Below are 22362 nucleotides of genomic sequence, written 5' to 3' on the forward strand. Positions count from 1 at the left end.
TCCTGCCTGCTGCAGATCAGCCAGTAGGGGGTGTTCTTACGAGAAGGGGCAGAACTGAGTGGGAAGAAGTAGGGTGGTGGCAGAGTGGAAGGGGGTGAGTGGGTGAGTGGTGGAAGGGGTAGAGTGGGGTCAGGGCTTGTGGCTGAGCAGGGGTTGAGCACTCTCAGGGAAAGCTGGAAGCTGGCACCTGTGCTCTGAGGCACAATTCCTGTATTGTGCTCCTTCTACAGTGGTGCAGCTGTGCATCTTTAGTGTTGACAGGCAGAACCTAACCTGGGTCCTCTGGAGCCACTGCTGCAGGAGTGGAGAATCTTTTTTGGGTCAGGGGCTGCTGACCCTCAGAAAAATCAGTTGGGGATTGCACACAAGTGAGAAGCACAACAATAAAAAACCCTCACTGACATAGTCACCAACTGAGAAGGGGAAAGTCACTCTACACATTCCTCTTGCACACCAAAGCTAGGGGGGCCCAGAGTGGTAGATTTTGTGTGCTCCACAGTAGGGTGGCAGAGGGACTGGAATGCCAGCGCAGGGGGAACCCTGAGCCTCCGGGGTCAGATACAGCCAAGCCAGGGGCCACATCTAGCCCTCAGGCCTGAGGTTCCCCAATCCTGCTCTACAGCTTGAGCTAAAAGCCAGCTGGCTTTCAGCTAAATCTGAAATGGAAACTCATTCGCTCTGTAAGTGGTTTAAGTGTCACTGCATGGGACAGCAAACCACACAGTTGCACATCCACGCTTTTCCAATTAATGACCATGTCTAAAGGCTCAGTGTAGCCTGTGTAACTGTGAAGTACCATAGCTTGTGTTATTATCCCTCATTCTCTCTCTTCCCTGTTATTTCTGTTTTTGAAAATAAAGACAACTAAACACAGATATTAAAAGCAAAAGTTACATTAGTGGGACCCTATCAAATTCACAGCCATGAAAAGCTCTTGAACTGTGAAATCTGGTCTTTTGCATGCTTTTACCCTAAAGCAGAGATTCTCAAACTGGGATTCCAACTAGGCTTGCCAACTTCGGTTGGACATATTCCTGGAGGTTTCATCAGATGACATGATCTTCAATTAAAGATTAATCTTTAATTCCTACAGACTCCAAGGCAATCATGGAGGATTGGTAACCTTAATCACAACCCAAAAGAGCATTGCAAAACTATTGTAGGAGGGATAAGGTACAAAATGAGGAAGAGATTTACTGAACACAAGGTAAAATACAAGTTAAGTATTAAGGTAAAACAATAAGGACTCCAAATTGTCACTTAAGGGACCAAATACAAAACAGACTTTGGCTGTAATGGAATATAGGATTAAGTCTCTGACCCCAGACTATTCCCAGATCAGGATAGAAAAAAGCTGTTGCTTCTTTACCATATCTTGCAACTTAATGGACAGTTCACACCAGCACAACTGGACTGGACTCCATATCCAGGTTACATTACCAAAGATAGCACCTTCTCAGGACAAGTGGATGACTCACTGTCTTCTTTCTGCAAATCTTCCCTGCATTGTCATGGATGGATGTAAATTAAAGATCAAGATGGCGAATAACAAGCACCCATGCAAGGGAAGTATCTTCCCAGCAACTCTTAGGCTATGTGTATACTATGGGGAAGATCAACAAGGTCTATCTTCCAGGATTGGATTTAATGGGTCAGTTGAATGCCTGTTAATTCGAGCTGAGGGTACCCCTTTCGGCGCCGGTACTTCTTTTCCACACAAGGAGTAAGGGAAGCCAACGGGAGCATTTGTTTCTGTTGACCTCCAACTGTGTAGGCAGTGATTTAAGATACATTGACTGCAGCTACGTATCTTAAGTCATCCTTCCCCTTTAGTATAGACATGCCTTTAGTGTGCTACTACTAGGTCTAGTTATCAGATGAGTAGCAACACTAACTATTCCAACCAAACAGCAGCACATGCTGCCTCCAAAATGGGCACTGACTGCACACTGGCACAGTTTTATACTGACTATTTTCTGGGCAGATTATCAGTCAGTTTCCTGATTTTGGATGGGAAAGGGAGCCCAAAATTAACAGAGTAGATAAAAGGGGTACCAAATGTGGACTCCAACCAGTTGTTACAGGAAATCCAAGATGGTGTATGCAGGAAAATAATATAGAAAATTCCCCTGTACCAACAATAGGCTTGCAACCCCCTTTTGCACTGAGAACTCATTTAAGAAATGCATCCAGAGAGTAAAAGTACACAAAAGACAAGATTTCACTGGACGGGGGGGGGGGGGTGTCAATTTTCATGTTCCATGACGAGTTTTCACAGCTGTGCATTTGGTAGAACCCTATTTATTAACCTTGCCATATTACATATTTTGCCTTTGGTCTTGTCAACACACAAATATTGCACCAATGTAACTAAAAACTGATCTATACTTAAACGTTTTACCAAGAGGATAGTGTTAAGTAAGGCGGGGGGGGGGGGGTTGTCAACATAATTATGTTAGTAAAAACCCCAATGTCAACAGTTACACTTGTATGTAGATGCCTTATGCCATTATAGTTTATTCTTGTCCTCCAAACTCCTCAGTCCCAGTCTAGAACATTCTCCTGCATCCCAAAACTCTCCTCCCTGACTCCACACCAGAGCTGGCACCTCTCCAGCCAGAGCCCTCACCCCTCTCACATTCCAACCCACTGCCTCAGCTTGAAGCCCCCTCCCACACTCTGAACCTCTCATCCCCAGTACTAACCCAGAGTACCACCAGCCAGAGCCCTCATCTCCTCCCATACCACATCCCCCTGAGACAGGTCAATGAAAATAAGCAAGTGAATGAAGGTGGGGAGAGCTAGCAACAGAGACATGGAAGATGGATTGAGTAGGCGTAAGGCCTCAGTGAAGGTGTGACACATGGGCAGAGGTGAAAGTGAATTGGTATAGACCAGTATGGGGTACTGGTGAGACATGGCCACAAGTACCAGCCCATACACAGATGTGCACAGCCTGTTTTAATGTCACTGGCCCTTTTGCCCTCCCTCCCAACCACTAGGGTTGCCATGTGTCCGGTTTTGAACCAGACACATGGTATTTGAGCTTTCTGTCCGGGAAACAGATTGGTTACGTCTACATTGGCCCCTTTTCCGAAAGGGGCATGCTAATTTGACAGGTCGTAATAGGGAAATCCACGGGGGATTTAAATATCCCCCACGGCATTTAAATAAAAATGTCCGCCGCTTTTTTCCGGCTTTTAGAAAAGCCGGAAAAGAGCTTCTACACTGGCCCCGATCCTCCGGAAAAAAGCCCTTTTCCGGAGATCTCTTATTCCTACTTCAAAGTAGGAAGTAGGAATAAGAGATCTCCGGAAAAGGGCTTTTTTTCGGAGGATCGGGGCCAGTGTAGACGCTCTTTTCCGGCTTTTTTAAAAGCCGGAAAAAAGTGGCGGACATTTTTATTTAAATGCCGTGGGGGATATTTAAATCCCCTGCGGATTTCCCTATTACGACCTGTCAAATTAGCATGCCCCTTTCGGAAAAGGGGCCAATGTAGACGTAGCCATTGAGAAAATACAGGACATATAAATGTCTGATATTTTCTAATTAAGTAAGTTTTATTATTATCATGAGAATCAGTACGTAGTTGCATACTGCCTGGCTGGTAGACACGAGGGGGCGGGGATGGGGCGTGAGGAGGGGGGACAGTGATGGGGTGGGATGGAATCCCCGTGGACAGACTTGCCCGTGCGCCCCGCCCGATCTGCTGCCAGCCCCACTCCCCACCGGCCGATTCCCCCGGTCAGACCCGCTCCCCCCAACTCCCTCCTGGCCAGCCCCGCTTCCTGCCGGCCGGTCCTCCTCCTCCCCCCACATCTGAGATCAAATGTGTCCGGTATTTTTTTTAAACCATCTGGTTACCCTACCGACCACTGACCCCAGAGCCCAGTAATTTAAAAGGGGCCAGCAGGCTTCTGGCTGCCACTATTGGAGCCCCAGGCTCTTTGAATCACCAGTGTAGCCCCAGGCAGTGCTATACAGTAGCAAAGGGCTGGCTGGAGGATGCTCACCCCGATATCCCCATCCCTGCTGCCCAAAGCTTTGTCTCTTTAGAGTCAGGCCCTGTACTTGCCAGATTTTTAAATTACATTCAGTCCTGGGCATGGGGAGGACCTCAGAGGAGGAGCTGGGTGGGCAAGGGTGTTCAGTTGTGTGCAAGTAAAAAGTTGACAATCTTAAATGGCAAGACCTCTGACTCTAGTGAAAGCTAGACTGGTGGTATCATTGATTGCTGGTTATTGCCAAAATCTGTGATGATTCAAATCCAAACAATCCTATTTATTTCAATGGAATTGTACTGGGTATGTATCCGTGCATAATTATGCTTTTAAATGGCTAGTTTAATACTTGTTAGGCCAAATTCAGCTCTGGTATAAGATGGTACAACTCCATATCATGGGATCTATACTCATAATAAAGCTAAATCTAACCTGTGGGGGGGAGGGTTAGATTCAATAATGGAATTTTAACATTTCCATTTCCTTTTGTTGTTGCTGTAATTCAAATGTAGAGACTTTAAGTTGCATTAGTGTAGGTTTTATTATTCAATTGGCATACAAGCTAATTTCACCAAAGATAGTTTAAAAAAAAGTTTGTAAAATACTTTTTTTGGTAGCATTGCAAATATTTTCTATGTTAAAAATGAAATAAATAGCAACAATGTTCACAGGGATTGCAAATCATTGCTTGAGAGGTGAGGGCAGACTGACAGTGGGGATTTCTTTGCTGGTTAATGGACATGTTCATAAAGCAATATGAAGAACAAGTTACTTTCAGACACAATAGTGTGTACTTTGAGAACAATTTATAGGTGTTTTTGTGGCAAGAGAAGGGAATCACTGTTTCTGTAGTTATGTATTTATTGTGCTTCATTGTCTTCTTTACCTTTTTACTTTTGTTTTGAACCAATAAAGCGTAAAAGTTGTCCTTGGCTGAAAAAGATGTTTTTATACATATTTGATATACTATGTTACCCTGCAGTGCTGGGATAGAAAAAAGAATCCTTCTTTTTGACCTGATCTTTGAGCAATGTTGTGAGTCCTCCTGATCCAACCTTAAAATGATCCCAAAGCTTTTCAAGCTTTGCCCTCTATAAGAATGTGGGGGTGAGGGATGGTAACAGAAAACTTTCCTGAGATAGTCTCCAAACAAAATGCATTCAGTTTAGAGCAGTTCATCAATCCCTTCTTTGTAAATGGACTCAATCAAGTTTATTCAGTCCTTCATTCAATCCTGGGCAACCGGCGACCTCTATGGGTGAATTTATAAAATAAACCGGAGGACAAAGAAGTCTGCAAGTCATCGCACATTATGCATGGGCAGATTAATGAGGCAGACCACTCTTCCCGTGCACTTTCAATTCGTTTTCCTATTTAAAATCCCGAATAAAGTACTCTTACTTATATTCTTTAGAGTACAAAATCAGACCTGCTTTAAAGTTGTTAAAAGGCTGTAACAGAGAAGTATTGGCGCCGAATAAGAACAAGGAAGAATAACTAGAAAGTTGACCGTAAATGGTTTTAAAACATTCGAATTTAAATGTGCAATGTTCTGAATACAATATCTCTGTGGAGTGGGTAATATACTTGGTAATAAAGTAACCCCCTTTTCTCTTTCGTCTGGAGTTAGACAAGCGTACAGCAGAGTGACAAGAAATCACCGAGAGGGGAATCTCAGTGCCAGGAAATGGTTTGGAAACAGATTAGTATTCTGGTTCATTTCGTTTCCATGACAGGAAACAGTTTTGCTAGACAGTATTTTGGAAGCGCTATTAATTTTCACTCGTGAGGAAAAATGTTTATCAGCGAAAGACCATACCTATGAACATAAATTAAGGTCTGTTTAAGTGCTGTAGCATGTAACACGTTTTATACAGAAACATTGGCTGTGCCACTTTAACATTTTCTCGATTACGTTTTATAATTAAATTAAAGTCTGAAGAGTTCAGAGAGACGTTTAAAAAAATCCAAGCAGAATAGAGCTTGCAACGCACTGATACAAGACCCTTAAATTCACTGTTCGAAATCCAGTTTTGCATTTCAGAATTGGAAAAGGAAGTAGTTATGTAAACCGTTTTGTCTTGGCAAGGAGGTAAAGTCTGAAGAGTTCAGAGAGCACTTTTAAAAGGATACTTAGGAGGAAACATGCATACATCAGCTGTACCGAAAGTACCGCGTTCCAGTGCCAGAGAGAGAGAGAGACATAAATACATATTTCAATTTTCTCAAGAAGTTACAACTGTCATGTGAAAGGGAAACTAGTCCAAGGTACGTCCTAAACCTGGCTGAGTGTGTTATCAGGCACGCCTCCCAGGATGTCTTGGGCTATCAATCAGCTCCAGTGTGGACAGGATTGTAGACAGGAATCCAAAAAAGGACGCTCATTTAGTTTTGCTCGTGTCTCCGCTCACAGTGCCAAGAGGGAGCGGGGGAAGAACACTTTTCTTTGACTTAAACACAAGCATACAGCGCATGCGATGTGCCCTCTCTCCCCAAAGTCAGTCCCCAAGGCATCTTCTCAAAGCGGGGCTCTAAGACGGGCACTCAAACGCAAATCACAACTGTGTGGCGTCCCCACCCCCACAGGACTTTCCGAACCGAAATCTGGATTTCGATAGTCACTCCCCTTCTCTTGGAGTGCCAGAGTTGTTCATTATTCATAGTCCGGGGCGTGTCCTAAGCAGGAGTTGTATATAGGCAAGAAGTTCAGCCGAATGAGAGAACAGATGGGAGCCTAGAGTTGCAGAGTAGAAGCCAATAGCAGGCAACAAAGAGAATAAAAAGGGAACTTTGCTCTCTTAATTTATTTTTTCTCCTTCATTTCCCTTCTGCTCTCCTCTCTTTCCGTGATCGTTTTGGGACCACGTTTCCTCCTAGCCAGACCATTTTTGCTCGCTTTGGGTATTTTTTGTTGTTGGCTTTTTTTGTTTTGTTTTTGTAATTTATTTGCTTTTTCAAAGTGGTGCCTGCGGCAAGAAATCAGTGGCAAAGCCAAGTGACCTGGGAGCTTTTTTGGAGGGCAGGAAGCTACAAGCCGTCTTGGGCGCTAAGCTGATCTTCCTTCTCTTCTTATCGAGGGGGGTCAACGGGGCTGCAGGTCTTCCCACTCAGGCAGGCGGGACCCGGTTGGGCTCGACCCTCTGTTAGGTGGGGGGTGCGCGATTGGGGCTTGAGCCTTCTGCGCTGATCCCAGCCCATTCCGCGGCAGGGCTCTGTCCGGGTCTCTCCTTTTTCCTTGTGCCTGCGACTCCCCCCCCCCCCTCCTGTGGTAGGGGGGCGGCTCTGCCCTGGGCTAGGTGCGTGTGTGGCTGCGGCTCTGTCCCTCTCTCCGCTCCTCGTCCCCTCTCCAACTCCCCCTCCCCCTTCCCCGGCGCTTGTTGCTATGGTGTCGCGGCTCTGCGCGCTGTGGACAGTGGCAGCGCTGGCGCTGCTGAGCCGGAGGGCGGCGGCGGTGGGGCCGGTGGTGCGGTGCGAGCCGTGCGACGCGCGGGCGCTGGAGCAGTGCAAGCCGCTGGCGCCCGAGTGCTCCGAACTGGTGCGGGAGCCGGGCTGCGGCTGCTGCCTGACTTGCGCCCTGCCGGAGGGGCGCCCGTGCGGGGTCTACAGCGAGCGCTGCGGGAGCGGCCTCAGCTGCCAGCCGCGCCGAGGGGAGCTCCGACCCCTGCAGGCGCTGCTGGAGGGCAGGGGGCTTTGCACCAACGTGACCACGGGCAGCAAGCTGCGGACCTTCCTGCTGCAGGGACCACATGGGCCAGGTAAGGAGAGCAGGCGCCCGCGGCGTGTGTGCTTCTTCTCAGGGTGTGTTGGCGAATGCAAAAGAAAAAAAAAATCGCCCGTGCGAAAGTTTGAGGCGGGCCGGTCTATGAATCTGCTCCCTTGAGGCCCACAAGTTTAGTGTGCAACACACACACACCTCTCCCTTGTGTGCTGCAAAAACGTTTCTGTTAATCGCCGCCCAGGCATTGCAGCCAACTCCTCGCGGATGGATTCCTAAACAAAACTTCAACCTTAGTGCACTGGGAAGACTGACGTGGTAATTCCTGCTCTTCAGAATAAATAGTCGTGTTTTCGGATCTAGTGGTCACATCTAGGGCTGGGTGTCAAGTTTGGGATCATAGGGATGAGAAATAAGAAAAAAAAAGTCTCTTGTGCTGCAAAATCCTTCCCTGTAAGGTGAGGATGCTTTTTTTTTTTAATGAGGGCGTCACTCCCCCTCTGAACAGGGTGACTGAGGCAGGTCTGCCAGGCTGAGATATTAAAAATGGATGATTTGCTTGTGAAATTCCTAGAAAGAGATGAGAGAACAGAGAAAAATAGGACATTTTTTTCCCAGGCTAGAAAGTTATTATTTAAAACCAAAACATCAGAGACTGGTAGGTTTTAAAAAGGTGAATACTGTGGCGACACCTTTGAAAATAAACTGTTGGTAAAAACTGAAGTTTCTCTCTTCAAACTGAAGTTTGCCCTCCTGTAAGCTCGTAAAACCATTTATAGTGTGTTATTCTATGATTCTATGATTTAAGAGAGAAGGAAAGGCTGGAACAATTTCTGTAAGCGCGCACATTTTGCAGTGTTCAGAAACAGGGAAAATTGAGATTCAGATCAGGAAAGCACAACTAATATTTGCACAGATTTCATGAGTTTACTAATCAATATTGAGGCAGTCCCATGTACCTTATAGGAAAGCAATTTAAAAGGTTTTGCATTGTTATTTTTAAAGCAGCTGAAGTTTTTCTTTTGAGTTGCAGGTATTCATTGGCTGGCCTCTCCTTAGCTGAGTGAAGTGGCTGCCATTGTGCTTTTAACTAGCTGTTGTAGGAAGACAAGATGTCTTATTATTTATTCATGTGCAGCTTACAAGCAGTGACAGTGGGAGAGTTCAAAACATGCTGAGTGAAGTTTCAAACCTTACTGAAACACATGGCAACATCCTTCATCATAAGATCCTGATGCTGCTAACTCTGCCTTAAAAGGAATCCTGGAAGAGGGGAGTATCCATACAAAGGGGCGGAACTTGGCAAAGGCTAATTATCAGATATTGTTATTATTCTTTTGTAACTGCAAATATTAGAAGAAGGAAAGGGGCAGCTGGATCTGGACTTTCACTTCTGTTCCGCATCTCTTACTAACTTCAGCCCTAATTAGTTAAAATACTAAAGCCCTATTCTTGCACTCCTTATTCAGACATAAATCCTGTTGAAGTCAATGGAAACTTTGCTTCTGTGTATAAAGTGAGAGTTAGGCCTCTTCCTGGGAATACAAATTCAGTGCTTAATCTGCTTAATCAATGTCATGCATAGTGCCTGCATTTAAGGGACTACTAGAGTTTCAACCCTAAATCCAAGTTTCCAGTACAGATTATAGAATACAGCAAACTCTCAGAACAGGATCAAATCTTTTCTCACATACACAGGTAGGTAGAGTATCATATAAAATTGTTTTTGTCATTTTTAGTTACATCAAGAGCTACAAAAATTATATAGCTTTATATTTTAAGATATCATTTTAATGCCAGATTTAGAAGGCCACCAACAGATATTCCTGACATTAATACAACTCACACATTTTAAGGACCATTATAATACTATTAATAAAAGGAAAAAGCAATATTATATTCTGTTGTATCAATGTTTCCAAATATCATTAAGAATGAGAAAAAATATTACTGTAAAAAAATTAAGCACAAAAAATAAGTTCAGATACTTGTGAGAGTCTGAGTTAAATACAGTTATATTTGTTGCCAGCAGTGGCTACACCAAAGCTACTGGTACAAGATGTTAACTCTGATCCTTCCTCCTTCTTCCTGTGCCTATATTGCAAAGGTCTTAATGCCTTAAGTGCTGATATTGTTGGACTCATTGGGATGTGATAAAAAGGCTGAATTTCTTGGCTTTGGTGTTTTTTAGCGAGCCTTTTAACACTATTTTAATACAGATTTTGTGCTTTAACTTTAGTATAATGAATCAACAGTATTGAAAGTAATCTGTGCTCTTCACATCAGTTATCATTGTATGTTCCCAATGTGTTTTCCTTTCCTTTTTTGAAAAGCTCAGATGGCCTGCAGCCAAAAGGCTGAAATGCAGCTTGCAGTCTGACTTAGCTTATAGAAAGATAGAAACTTTAAAAATATCTTAGAGAAAATGCTGCCTTCTACAATTACATTAGAAGAACCCTGTAAGGTATAGTATAGTATAGTACAGACACATCCTCTTAAGTATATAGAAACATTATGCCTCCATAGTATTCTGGGGCACTTTTTTTTGTGTTACTTCTATGAAAAGTAGATACAGAAGAAAATAGTTTTAATCTATTCTGGCTCATAGTGAAAAGCCAGTAAGCAGGATGTTTGTTTTTTGATACCATGGCAGAGTTGATGGTGATGCTGTGTGTTTCGTAGAAAAATGTGTTTCATAGAAAAATAGAATCAAATTGGAACATTCTCTATCCTCCAAGAAGGAAAATTTAACTCACCAAATGTTTGCAGTATGTGGAGAAAAACTTAAGAAATAACTGTATTAAGACCTATTAAGTCAACATGGTAAGATTATTTTAATAATTCCTTTTTTGTTAATTCCCTTCCTGGAGAAAATAGAAAGGAGAGATTCTACCTTACAGAGTACTGTACTAATCATCATAAGACGTTACAGGAATTCATTATCTCAACTAAGTGATAATAAAATCTGTGCTAGAACAGAAATAAATTATTTGAATTTTTTGCATGTCTTCATTGGTAAAGGTGATAACAGATTTCTGATTCAGGTCCAAACTCTGGAAATGATCAAGTCCTAGTGTAAGCCCGCCCCCTTCTGGTGGGAAAAAACTTCATTTTAAAGGAAGCAAATGGCTATATATTTAGATAGTCATAGTTTTAAAAAATCAAATTGATGTAAAGTATACATAAAAATGTTCATACAGTTAAGTAGCAAATAAAGGAATGTAATAGCTAGCTGCTAATAATGATAGTGGAATGGTAGAGTTTAAAAGAGCTTCAGGAGTTTATGAGATATTTCAGTTCTGAGAATATTATAATGTTTTCTGTTCGGGAAGTATAGTCATTGCTGCTCAGAGAATACTATGTCATTTTTGACTTTCTGTGTTTTTTAACAAAAAACAAAAGAAAAAATACAAACTTTTAAAATAAGCTTTTGTGCTCCAAGATTAACTGAATAATTAACGTTGTTTCTTTGTTGAATTTATTTTATTTGAAGGAAATTCCAGTGATTCAGAAGAAGACCAGAATGCCAGTAGCATAGAGAATCAGGCCATCCCTAGCTCTCCCAGGGTGTCAGATTCCAAATCACATCCACCCCACACCAAAATAGATATCATCAGGAAAGAACAAGCCAAAAATACTCAGCGCTACAAAGTGGAATATGATTCACAAAGTACAGATACACTGAATTTCTCTTCTGAATCCAAACAAGAGACTGAATATGTAAGTATTTGTATAAGCAAAAAGATAAATGCATTCTCTTGCTGCTTTTTGGTATGCTGCATTTGACATGATGAATAGAAAACCAGCTGGTGGTAATTGTTGTAGCCATTTAAGGAGTTCTGACTCTATGACCAATAAAACTGTTTCAGATACAAATGCAGAGGGTCAGCAGGCCAGACAGATCAAATTTGGAAAACATAGAAGGCTGTTTTTAATCTAATTATCAATAATAATCTTTGGACTGTAAAAGCCCTTAATCTTACCTATAGTTATCACTCAGGGGAACAGATTTACTGAGGACTAAAAATACCTTAATTAAATGTAATTATACATTGGCAAGAAAGAAAAGACAATGCAAAAAAGAAAAAGACCTTGCATTCAATCCGAAGGTCTGAGTCTGTCCTCTAGGAAGCAAATTATGGAAAGTGCTCTTGCATGGGACTGAGTGCCAGCTTTTGACTGGAGTGTATAATGCACACAAATCAATGTCTAGATTTGTAGTGATTGGTTTGTCACATGGAAAATGTCTGCAGGTCAGAATGTAAGCAGGTACAACTGATTTATGTACTGCTCTTGGCACACGCCTGGTTCTCCTCATACCAGTGCCAACAGGCATACAAAATGCTGCTTGGGTATACTTTGGTACGTCATCAAAACATTCTTGAGTGATCCACACATATCTGTCCTTCTACAAAAGGAAGGTTTCAAAACCTACATAAGGTAGTGAGTTCCATATAGAGTATATGGCGGTTAGGATAATAAGAAAGGTTAATTTTCTTGCATGCTCAATACATTACTGAAGTCGGAGAAGTCAGATATTTCAGTTAAAACACATCAGTGTCTGAAGGGTTCAGAATATCCTTCTTCCATCTCACACACCCAAAAATTTGTGTATAGCAGAGTTATCATCTTAGGATAGTGTTAGGGATGATGTAATATTATAGGGTACTGGTTCAGAACTATGTTTTCTAGGGTCTGGCTACACTGCAGCTGGGAGCAAGGTAGTCAGATTTACACTAGTAGGATTCAAGACAACATGATTACATTTGAAATATGGATCCATCTCCCTATGTTCATGGAGTATTTTGCTGCTTACTGCTTTTTAATGTCTAAAGATATACTATTTTAAAGAATATTGGAGATAGGGTTGGAGTGAGAGGATTTCATTTGTGCTTTCTAAAACATGATTATTGACAGGGTCCCTGCCGTAGAGAAATGGAAGACACATTAAATCACCTAAAGATCCAGAATGTCTTGAGTCCAAGAGGTTTCCATATTCCAAATTGTGACAAGAAGGGATTCTATAAGAAAAAGCAAGTGAGTAATATTTCTTGATCATTTCTGTATGTGTATTCCTGCTTTTCCACACCTTTATTTGTTCTTACAAAGACAAGTTTGACATTACTAGCAATGTTCATGTGCATTGCATAGCATTTTACTGAAACATTAGTTTAGGCCTAGTTTTAGCACCTGGTGGCATTGCACCAAACCATGTCAGGTGTGGACTGTGTTTTTATTTTCTGTAGTTCCTGACAACAGATTAATCTGAGAAACTTCATACCCAATCACTTATGGGTTGGCCTGTGTCCTGGATATCAGTGCCTGTCAGTTTAAAAAAAGCATTGCCTCTGTAATAACCCACAGAGCTAAATGTTGGAGTCACCATATGACTGTAATAGATCAATGCTTTGAATTGTAAATAGCTGCTTGAGAGTTCCTAGAAGAACTGGATTAGGTCAAATTACAAAAAGCAACTTGAGAAAGCCATATATCTGTCCTTTATACACTGCAGAGATCATAGTGAAAGTGATACACTCAGTATTTACTCTGTCTCTGAACCACGTTGGTTTTCCATTTGATTTTGGTTACAAGGCTGTGACCTTTCTTGACAAATACAGACACCACCATAGCTACTCATGCCTTTGTCATCTCCATATTGAAACTACAGGTTGAACCTCTCTAGTCCGGAACCTTTGCGACCTGACCTGGGGCAAACTAGAGAAGTTTTCGAATCAGGAGAGCTCAAGGTCCTAGACACTGGTGGCAGGTCCCAAACACTGGTTCCTTTGCAGTTGGGGTCCCAGCTGCCACCCCCTCTGTTCCTTCCTGAAATCTTAGACCTTTATCTCTGACCACGCCCCTTACTGTTCCTGGCTCAGTCCATAGAAGGGAGTGGCTATGGAGCACCAGCCAGGACAAAGAGTGGATTCCTGTGGCCAGCGCCTGGCACCCCAGGTGAGGAGTTGCTGAGTGCGTCCCAACTCTGCTTCTCCCCCACCCTCTCTGAGCTTGAACACTAGGGAGGAGTTGCTAAGTGTGGGGCCATTGGCACACAAGGGGAGTACCCTGAAGCACCTATGGAGTCACCGCTGATGCTGGACCACAGATGTTGTGGGACAACGGAATTCCAGATTACAGAGGTTCAACCTGTATTGCAGTGTGCCCTACTTAATGCAGTCCAGGAAGCTTTGGCTAGTGAAAAGTATATCAGGGCTGTCCATGTCAGCTCACATAATTCCAGTTGGCTCTGAATTAGTTTCTTGGTGCAAATCAAGGTATAGTTTCTAATTTGCAGAGTGTTATATCAGTGGTTCTCAAGCTTTTCCACAGTCTGGATCATGTCTTTAAAGATAATTGTTTTGTGGGCCACCTCCCCCCTCCCTTTCGTAATTACTCAGGCCCACTTGTCTCTTCACATCCTTGTGGTAACCACAACAATGGCTTACACTGGAAAATAATATTAGGAAAGCATTCCATGTATTTTTAGTTGTCTCTAATGTTGTTTATCAGTTGGAATTGAGAATGAAATTAGCAGCCAGCCCAACTTGGCTACCACGCATCCATTAATTTCACTCTAAGGCTATGTCTATACTACAGAGTTTTTCCGGGATACTGGTATCCCGGAAAAACTTTGCCATGTCCAAGTAACGTGTACACTTTTTTGGATCAGTTTCCAAAAAAGCGGGCACATTCTTTCAGAAGCCTTGTATTCCTCATTTTATGAAGAATAAGGGCTCTTCCAAAAGAGGAGGTTTTTTACACATTTGGCCCAGAGTAGACGGGCCAAATGTCGGAAAAGCCTCTTCTGAAAAAAGAATTGGAAAAAGGTATGTAAATTATGATTCACAATTTGCATACCTTTTTCTGAAAAAGAACTGCAGTGTAGACATAGCCTAAGTCCTGCTGCTTTCAATTGCTTGGATCATGAATTTCTTCAAGTATGTCTACAGTGAAAAAAAAAAAAGGTGTATTCTTAACTTGTGGTAGCTAACGTTGGTTAAAGTAGCAGGCTGTGTCTACACTGGGCCACTTATTCCGGAAAATCAGCCGCTTTTCCGGAATAAGCTGCGAGCTGTCTACACTGGCCCTTGAATTTCCGGAAAAGCAACGACGCTCTACTGTACAAAATCAGCCACTATTCCGGAAAGGCTACGCTGCTCCCGCTCGGGCATAAGTCCTTATTCCGGAACACTGTTCCGGAAAAGGGCCAGTGTAGACAGCCCAGTAGTCTTTTCCGGAAAAAAGCCCCGATTGCGAAAATGACGATTGGGGCTCTTTTCCGGAAAAGCGCGTCTACATTGGCCACAGATGCTTTTTCGGAAAAAGGGCTTTTCCGGAAAAGCAGCCTGCCAATGTAGACGCTCCTTTTCCGGAAAAACTTAAAACGGAATAGTATTCCGTTTTAAGCAGTTCCGGAAATTCATGCCAGTGTAGACACAGCCGCAGTGAAGGCACAGCAACTCGACCTTTAAAACAGGTTAGAAGCTTGAATTCAACCCCAGGCTGTCTCATAGGCTTTAACTTATGTTTCTAACCTGAGTTACAAACCAAATTGTTGAGGCATCCCCCCGGTTTTCATCCAGGTTAGCTAATCTGAGTTAAGAACACACCTTTTTTCAGCACAGGTGTACCCGGGAGAGCCAGCCTTTCCTCTTCCCTTGCATCTCAGCAAGTGAGAACAGCAACCTTTGTAGATCTGATGATAGGCACTCACAGTGGGGGGTCTCTTGGCTCTAGAACACGCTTCTTCCATTGGTCTGACAGTGCCTGTGTTTGTTGACCTTTAGGGCATGCCACATAGCTTATCTATTCACTCTAGCTTTTCCTGAGCAGCTGGTGATTTTCCCAGGCAGGGCAAGTTTCTTTTTTTGGGTTGAGGTCTCATTTAATCTGGTGTGAATTCTTGTTCCATGATATTTTATCTTTGATGTAAATTAACATAGGGACATATGCAGGTTACAGCTCTCAATCTGCATTCATTCAAAAATGCTAGTGATTTCAATGAGAGTTATTTGATGGACTGAAGACAGCATTGCCCCATTGGGGTGCGAACCAAGAGTGTGTGTTTTTTTCCTGTGACAAAGAATTGGTTAGCATATTTATTTTTAGTATTGTTCCAAGAGAGACATATTTTTTTACATGCTATAGTCCTTTAATATAATCACACTAGGCTATTGTATTAGTTTCCTGAATTGCTGCTATTAACATAATTTAGCATTTGTAATTCAATAGTACCCACATTATGACAGAAGAAGTCAGTATGTTATTCTAGGAAATAGTAAATCATCCTAAATAATATTATTTTCGCTGTACTATGAGGTGGAAATACTGGCTTTCTTCTGACACCTCTAAAGTAGCTGGATATGCAGGGCTTGACAAATTGCAGCAAGAGCTACTCGCCAGCCCTGCATTGCACATGCACCAGACCGGCACTGCGCATGCGTGCAGCGCTGGAGAATGAGACGCATGGAGCGACCGGCTGAAATCTCCTCACCATGGGCGAGTAGAAACAACGGTTTGTCGAGCCCTGCTGATATGGATATGCAGCTGTATATGCACTATGATGGCACCCACCTCCAAAGAATGCTGTCCCTGAAAGATTAGCAACATTTATGTGTTTTGCATATTTGTAAAAGTTGCTCATTCTTTACCAGAACAGTTTAGCTATCATATCTGAATCTGTGTGGTGTAATGGTTAGAATTAGGGATGTTACATTTAGTTTAATCAATTAATCGACTAGTCTATGGATTTTCCATTGGCTAGTCCATTAGTTGATAAGCCAGGGAGCCACAGCAGGGTTAGCTCCCTCCCCAGGAGCTAACCCTACTGCTGTTCTGCCTTTTAAGTGTTTTAAGAGCTGGCAGGCTTTTAATACATTTAAAAGGCTAGTGCACAGTGTGTGTGTGTGTGGGGCGGGGGAGGATGACCCAGAGCGAGCCAGCAATCTCAGTTGTCCCAGCTCACTCTGGGTCCCCCCTGCTGTGCTTCTGATTTTTGGCTCTTAGTACGTTCAAAAAGCAGAGATGCAGCGTCTGGTACTGGCTGCAAGCCAGGAATCAGCTCGCATCTGGTCCCTGCTACTCCACTGCCTCCCTTGCCCCCCGTGGAGATGGTGCTGGGAGGAACCAGCTTTTAAGACAGAGGCAACAAGGGGGGGAGGAAAGGCTAGCTGAGGGACTAGTTAACTATCCCATAAGCTTACTGGATAGTCAACTTGCCGCTTACATCCCTAGTTAAAATGGTAATTGGAAAGCAGAACTCCTTCTTTGTTTCTTTTTGGCTTTGCTGCTGACATGGACTCTGATCTCACAAGTTGCTCCACATTAGGGATGTAATAGTGTTGTCTATTAACCAATAAGCAAAAGCTAATAGGTTAATGCTATAGACTGCATGCATTTCCCTCCCCTTGCCACTACATTCTTAGCAGGCTGGACAGCAGCCTGGCTCAGTCCTGTCTTGCGATGGGTCCGGGACCTACCCCTGCTGCAGTTCTGCATTTAAAGTATATTAGGAGCCAGGCAGGTAGGCAGCCTGGCTCAGTTCCAGCTTGTGCCAGGTCCAGGAGTTCAAACCCACACTAGAAAGGAGCTACTGCCACTTCATGCTTCTGCCTCTTTATCAGAGGCAGCAGCACAGGGCAACAGGCAGCTGGTCCATGAGGGGAGCTGGTTTTTAAATTGGCTTCCTCTGTGGACCAGCTCCTGTCTGGCACCCCACACTGCTTCCTCTGATACAGAATGCACTGGCTGCTGGTCCCACCCCTAGAGACTATAGAATAGTCGACTAACCAATAATAATTCATGAGGTTACTTGCCTATTCAATTAACTGATATTTAACATCCCTACTCCACATAGGCAAATGCGCTCATACCTAAATGGATCCCCAGTTATTTAAAGAACATGAGTGTCTCTTCATAAGAATAAATTGCAGGATTAGGTCCTTTTTGTCTCATCTTAATGTCATAAGTTGTTGTATAAAGTAAAATGTAGATAGATGTATATACAGATGCAGTCCAGTAGTACAATGTGTGTGTTGCAACACAGTGTCATAATATGCAGTGCAGAACTTACACAAAGAAACAACATGCGTATAAAGAAACAGCATTTGTCTACAGATAAATGATAGATTTGGGATAAATCCAATAAAGTTTCTTGATCCTCTGAAAGAGCTATATAAAGTCTTTCATAAGGAAGTTTTTCTCTTCATGTTAACATGAACCATGTCTTTTCCTCATTGACTGGCTCTTCAGGGACATGCTGAATGCAATTGTTCCTCATGATCTGATTTGTGGTTATCTAGTAATTGCCTTTCCAGGCGCCCTCGGGAGTAGTTTTAATGAGCGAGAGTTTTTTTTGTAAAGGAATTGTATCTATCCAGATACATCATTTAAAGCAATTTAAGGTATTTATATTTTTATATCAGGGTCACAGGAAAATTATCAAATAAATGTGGTTGCCAGTATGCACTTACTGTCTTGCCAAGCCATATGATATATAACATGAAATCAAATAGGAAAGCCAGTGGTACTGGAAGCTACATGAACAGTTCCAAAAGGAATTCTGTCCTCCATTCTCTGTCCATTATAAATGAATATTTGTTTTTTACTCTACTTTTCTTGCCTGATGCTTCTTGATAAACATTGGTTTAAAGCTAAAACTGGAAGGCTGGCTTTGTGGTTGGTCAGAGTTTTGAGTCTCTAATTTAAGTTTTGCTCCTGGATCCTCAGAGACTGCAAACATGGTACAGAATCATTGTTATCATGCCCATTGAAATGCATACATTAATTACCTCATTCTTCAGTATCCCTTCTAACAAACTGAGGAGTGCCATAGATGGGCTTTAAAGAGATGTGTTCAATCCTCAAGTATATCATGTAAAAGAGAGGCAGTGTCTCTAGGTTCATTCACTCAGTCCGTTCCACAGTCTGGTAGAGAGTGGGCTTCCCCTCCTGGAGACTGTGTCCTTGCCCTTACCACAGGGCTTTATCTCACAGTCTCATTATATATATATATATATATATATATATATATATATACACAATGTGCTGTCTGCTGTGCTGCTAGTCTCCCAGTCACTCAGTCTTCATCCCTTTAGGGCTCCAGAGGAACTGAACTGTCTCTGCTTTTGTAGAAACTTTAATCAGCCTTCCTGTCCTCTTACTAGCTGCTTCTCCTGCTGCCACTCTAGCCTGCATGGCGGACCACTCTGTTGTCCTTTCCTGGGACGAGGGGTGGAAAGCCTGCAAGCTCCAGTAGGGGGCTTCAGGGCCTTGTTCACCCCCTTACAGGGTTAAATATTCCCAGTTCACTTAGGGCTTGATCCAGTGCCCATTACAGCTAATGGGAGTATTTCCACTGACTTCAGTGGGCATTGGCTCATACCATGAATGGAAATGTTAAACAATGTAAAAGGATAAAGTTCATGGTGGTTTAATGTTTAAGGACAACAGACTGAAGAGCTAACTTGTAATTTAAATAAAGATAATCGGCTAATTAGGCAAAGTACTAATACATCTCTTTTCTCGATTGGCTAGTGATGTTTTTTCCCTCTGAAAGTAACTGTGTATTTGCATTGGACCTGATCTCGCAGACACACTTCTGGCACAACTGCCATTTAAGTGATTAGGATCATTGCTTGCAGTATGACTGCAAAATAAAGGTGTTGAGGTTCCAAAGAAGAAAAAGTGTTGTGTTGTTTCAGCACGTGAGATGATATAACCAGCCCAAAGACATAACCAGAATACAGATTTAAGTCATCATTTTCTGGCCTAGGAATGCATGAATCTAAATGACTGCTTATTTTCAGTTAGAATGAGTGCTCTTAGTTCATGTACCATAATAAACATGCTTAAAGCAAACATTCCTCAGCGAGAGGAATCTGCCTGACACAATATGCAGCTTTCTGACCGTGCAGGTCCTGAAAGACTGGCAGGATGACAGGAATCCAATCTATTCCCCCCAAAAGTCCATGGTGAGAAATTGTGGAGCTGGCTAGGGATAGGGATAAAGGAGCAGATGAGCTTCCCACAATCCCCAGCTAGCAGGACTGTATGTGTTGGACTGGGTGGACTAGGATGGGAAAATTACTGGTGCTTGGCTCTTGGGTGAATCAGCTATATTTTAAGGGTGAAATGAACTCTGACACAGACCTATGCACCAGTTAAGTCTTACTTAAACCTTGTTTTGAGGACTTAATTTGTGCTTGCATAGGCCTTCTGTAGGCTCTTTCAATGTGGATAAATTTCATTCTAAATGAATAAAATGCACAAGCTGGAAATTTACATCATGCCATCCACCTGCTCTGAAGAATGAGTTCTCTAGCCCCCTTTAAGGGAGGAAGGGGTAGCCTTCTTTTATTTGTGTTTTTATTTTTGGTGGCAGGAGGTAGGGCAAGGTCTTCAGGCTGCATGGCTTCCCTGTTCTTGTCTGGAGGTGATAAGTGTGTTGTAGTTGTCATCCAGCAAGAACCTGGTAAGTTTGTGCCATGGACTCTTTAAAATTCTTCACTGACTAAATGGGGGCCCTTTTAGCACTGATGAATGTATCTCTGCAATAGGGCATTCAGTGAATCTACAGCCATAAAATCCTGCATGACCAGCTGACATAGATATTGATTCTATCCTGGGAAGGAGTTTGACTGTAGAATGCACAATATGACATTGCATGACTACTAGAGAAAAGTGCATCCACTTAGAATAGAAAAAAAACCTTCACAGTTACAGAGATATATTTCAGGTGGACTGGGCCCAGAGATACATGAGGAATATGTGATCAGGAACTATGTATGCTACTTTATATTCTATTTTGTAACTCTTGGGGTCTTTAGAAGAAGCTCCTTAGTATGCATGGTAAAATAAAAATAATTTTGTTTCCCATCTTTCCTGTACTAAATTATTATTTCTAGGGAAAGCTTCAGCTTTTATGTTGATATATAAATAATTTATAGAAAGAGATTGCACACACACTGCGTATTGCAATTGGCTTGTAGAGATAACTAGTTCTGATAGATAAGTGCTTTTGCTAGAAATTATTTAGGTTATGGATTAACATGCAGGCAACCTTATTTATAGGAAATATATATGTAAAGCTCTAATATACCTAGCAGTTGTTGAAGTGATAACTCTGTTGCAGGGGATTATATATCTGTTAATAAATGTCAACTACAGTACTGAAATTCCTCTGGCAAACAGATGCAAGCTGAGGTGTTATTGCTGTAAGAGTAGTCTCTGCCAAACATATGCTCCCTTGGGGTGCTAAGAGTAATCTGCTGAGCTTTTTTCCCAGATAAAGGACCTGATCCTACAACTCTTACTGTTGCAAGTAGAGCCCTTGACATTGGTTTTGCTCAATAGGGAACAACTGTGCAATATAATATCATGTAGAGTGGTTTATAATGCTGTCTTTTTATGCTTCTAATAATAGTTTATTGTTTGATTAGTTTCCTAATAATTGGCTGTCAATAGAAGTAAAATATCATAATAATTTGTGCTAGTGATCGGAATTCCATTTACTCAGAGTAATCAGCAGTGTTGCTTTGACAATGTTATATTATTGAAGCTATCAAAGAGATTAGGTTTAACTGGAATCTCCGCTCTAGCAAAAGAAATATTGCTAACTAAATCTACCTTTTGTTTCAGTGCCGCCCATCCAAAGGCCGAAAGAGAGGCTATTGCTGGTGTGTGGATAAATATGGACAGCCACTTCCTGGATATGATGGAAAAGGAAAAGGCGATGTCCACTGCTACAACTTGGAAAGCAAATGAAGGGCAGGTGCCATCTCCTGTGGAATCTGTGTGTGGCATTTTGACCCATCAGAGACCTTGGAGGGACTGGGGAAAAAAAGCGTGGACTGCATTGGACTTGGAGTTATGAGTTCTGCCTCCTACTGATATTGGGAGATTCATTGACTCTGTGGACTCTTCAGCTGCACCCTGTCACTGACACACTTCCTGCTTTCTACAGAACATATAGGGAGCTCTGAATTCCCAAGTAAATCTGCACTATTTATCCCCAGAAAGAAAAAAAAGGCACTTCAGAATGGATTCAGGGAGTCTCCACTGACTTTTTAAAATAACGGCCTGTGACCAATTTGATCCCGAAAGATACTGTGTTTTATTTTTAAAGAATTTATAGATTGTAAGCTCATAAAAATATTAAAAAAACAAGGATTTAAAGTTTAAGCTTTTTTATACAGGTCTGACGGGAAACTTATCTTCACGGGTAAAATGTTTTATAAAAATCTCAAAGAACTTTTTAAAGAAACGTGTTTCTAAAATAAAGACATGGCTATTTTTTCTGTAAAGTATATTATGAATATTCTGTTAATCTGTATTTAATATAATTGTTTTTTAATAAACTTTATTTAAATGTAACGTGAATACCAAATGTACACATTCATTCTGTTCTATGCAAGTCAAAAAAGGGGATTGTAGATAGAATGGCATATATAGGTTAATCTAATGTGGATGAGCCAAAATAGATTCACTGAGTGAAGAAAAATTTTCTTAAAGAGTTTTCCTATTTGACGTTGAGAAAACCATCAAATTAACTTTTTAATTAATCTTCCTACGACTCTTCCCTCCTACTTGTTTCAGCTACTCAAACTTAATTTTTTTCTCTTCTTCCCCTTTTTTAAAACTGCTAAC

At 42.0% G+C, this 22362-nt stretch overlaps 1 protein-coding gene across 1 annotated transcript; it reads left to right on the top strand.

Moving 5' to 3' along the window:
- Window positions 1-6703: 6703 nt before the first annotated feature.
- On the top strand, window positions 6704-22095 carry IGFBP3 (insulin like growth factor binding protein 3). Its single transcript, XM_006133278.5, has 4 exons — window positions 6704-7756; window positions 11210-11436; window positions 12634-12753; window positions 21355-22095. Exons 1-4 carry the CDS (start codon window positions 7384-7386, stop codon window positions 21478-21480), a joined length of 846 nt encoding a protein of 281 aa, XP_006133340.1. The 5' UTR covers window positions 6704-7383; the 3' UTR covers window positions 21481-22095.
- The last annotated feature ends 267 nt before the right edge of the window (window positions 22096-22362 follow it).

This window comes from Pelodiscus sinensis, chromosome 2, assembly GCF_052426305.1.
Source record: "Pelodiscus sinensis isolate ZL-2025 chromosome 2, ASM5242630v1, whole genome shotgun sequence".
NCBI lineage: Eukaryota > Metazoa > Chordata > Testudines > Trionychidae > Pelodiscus > Pelodiscus sinensis.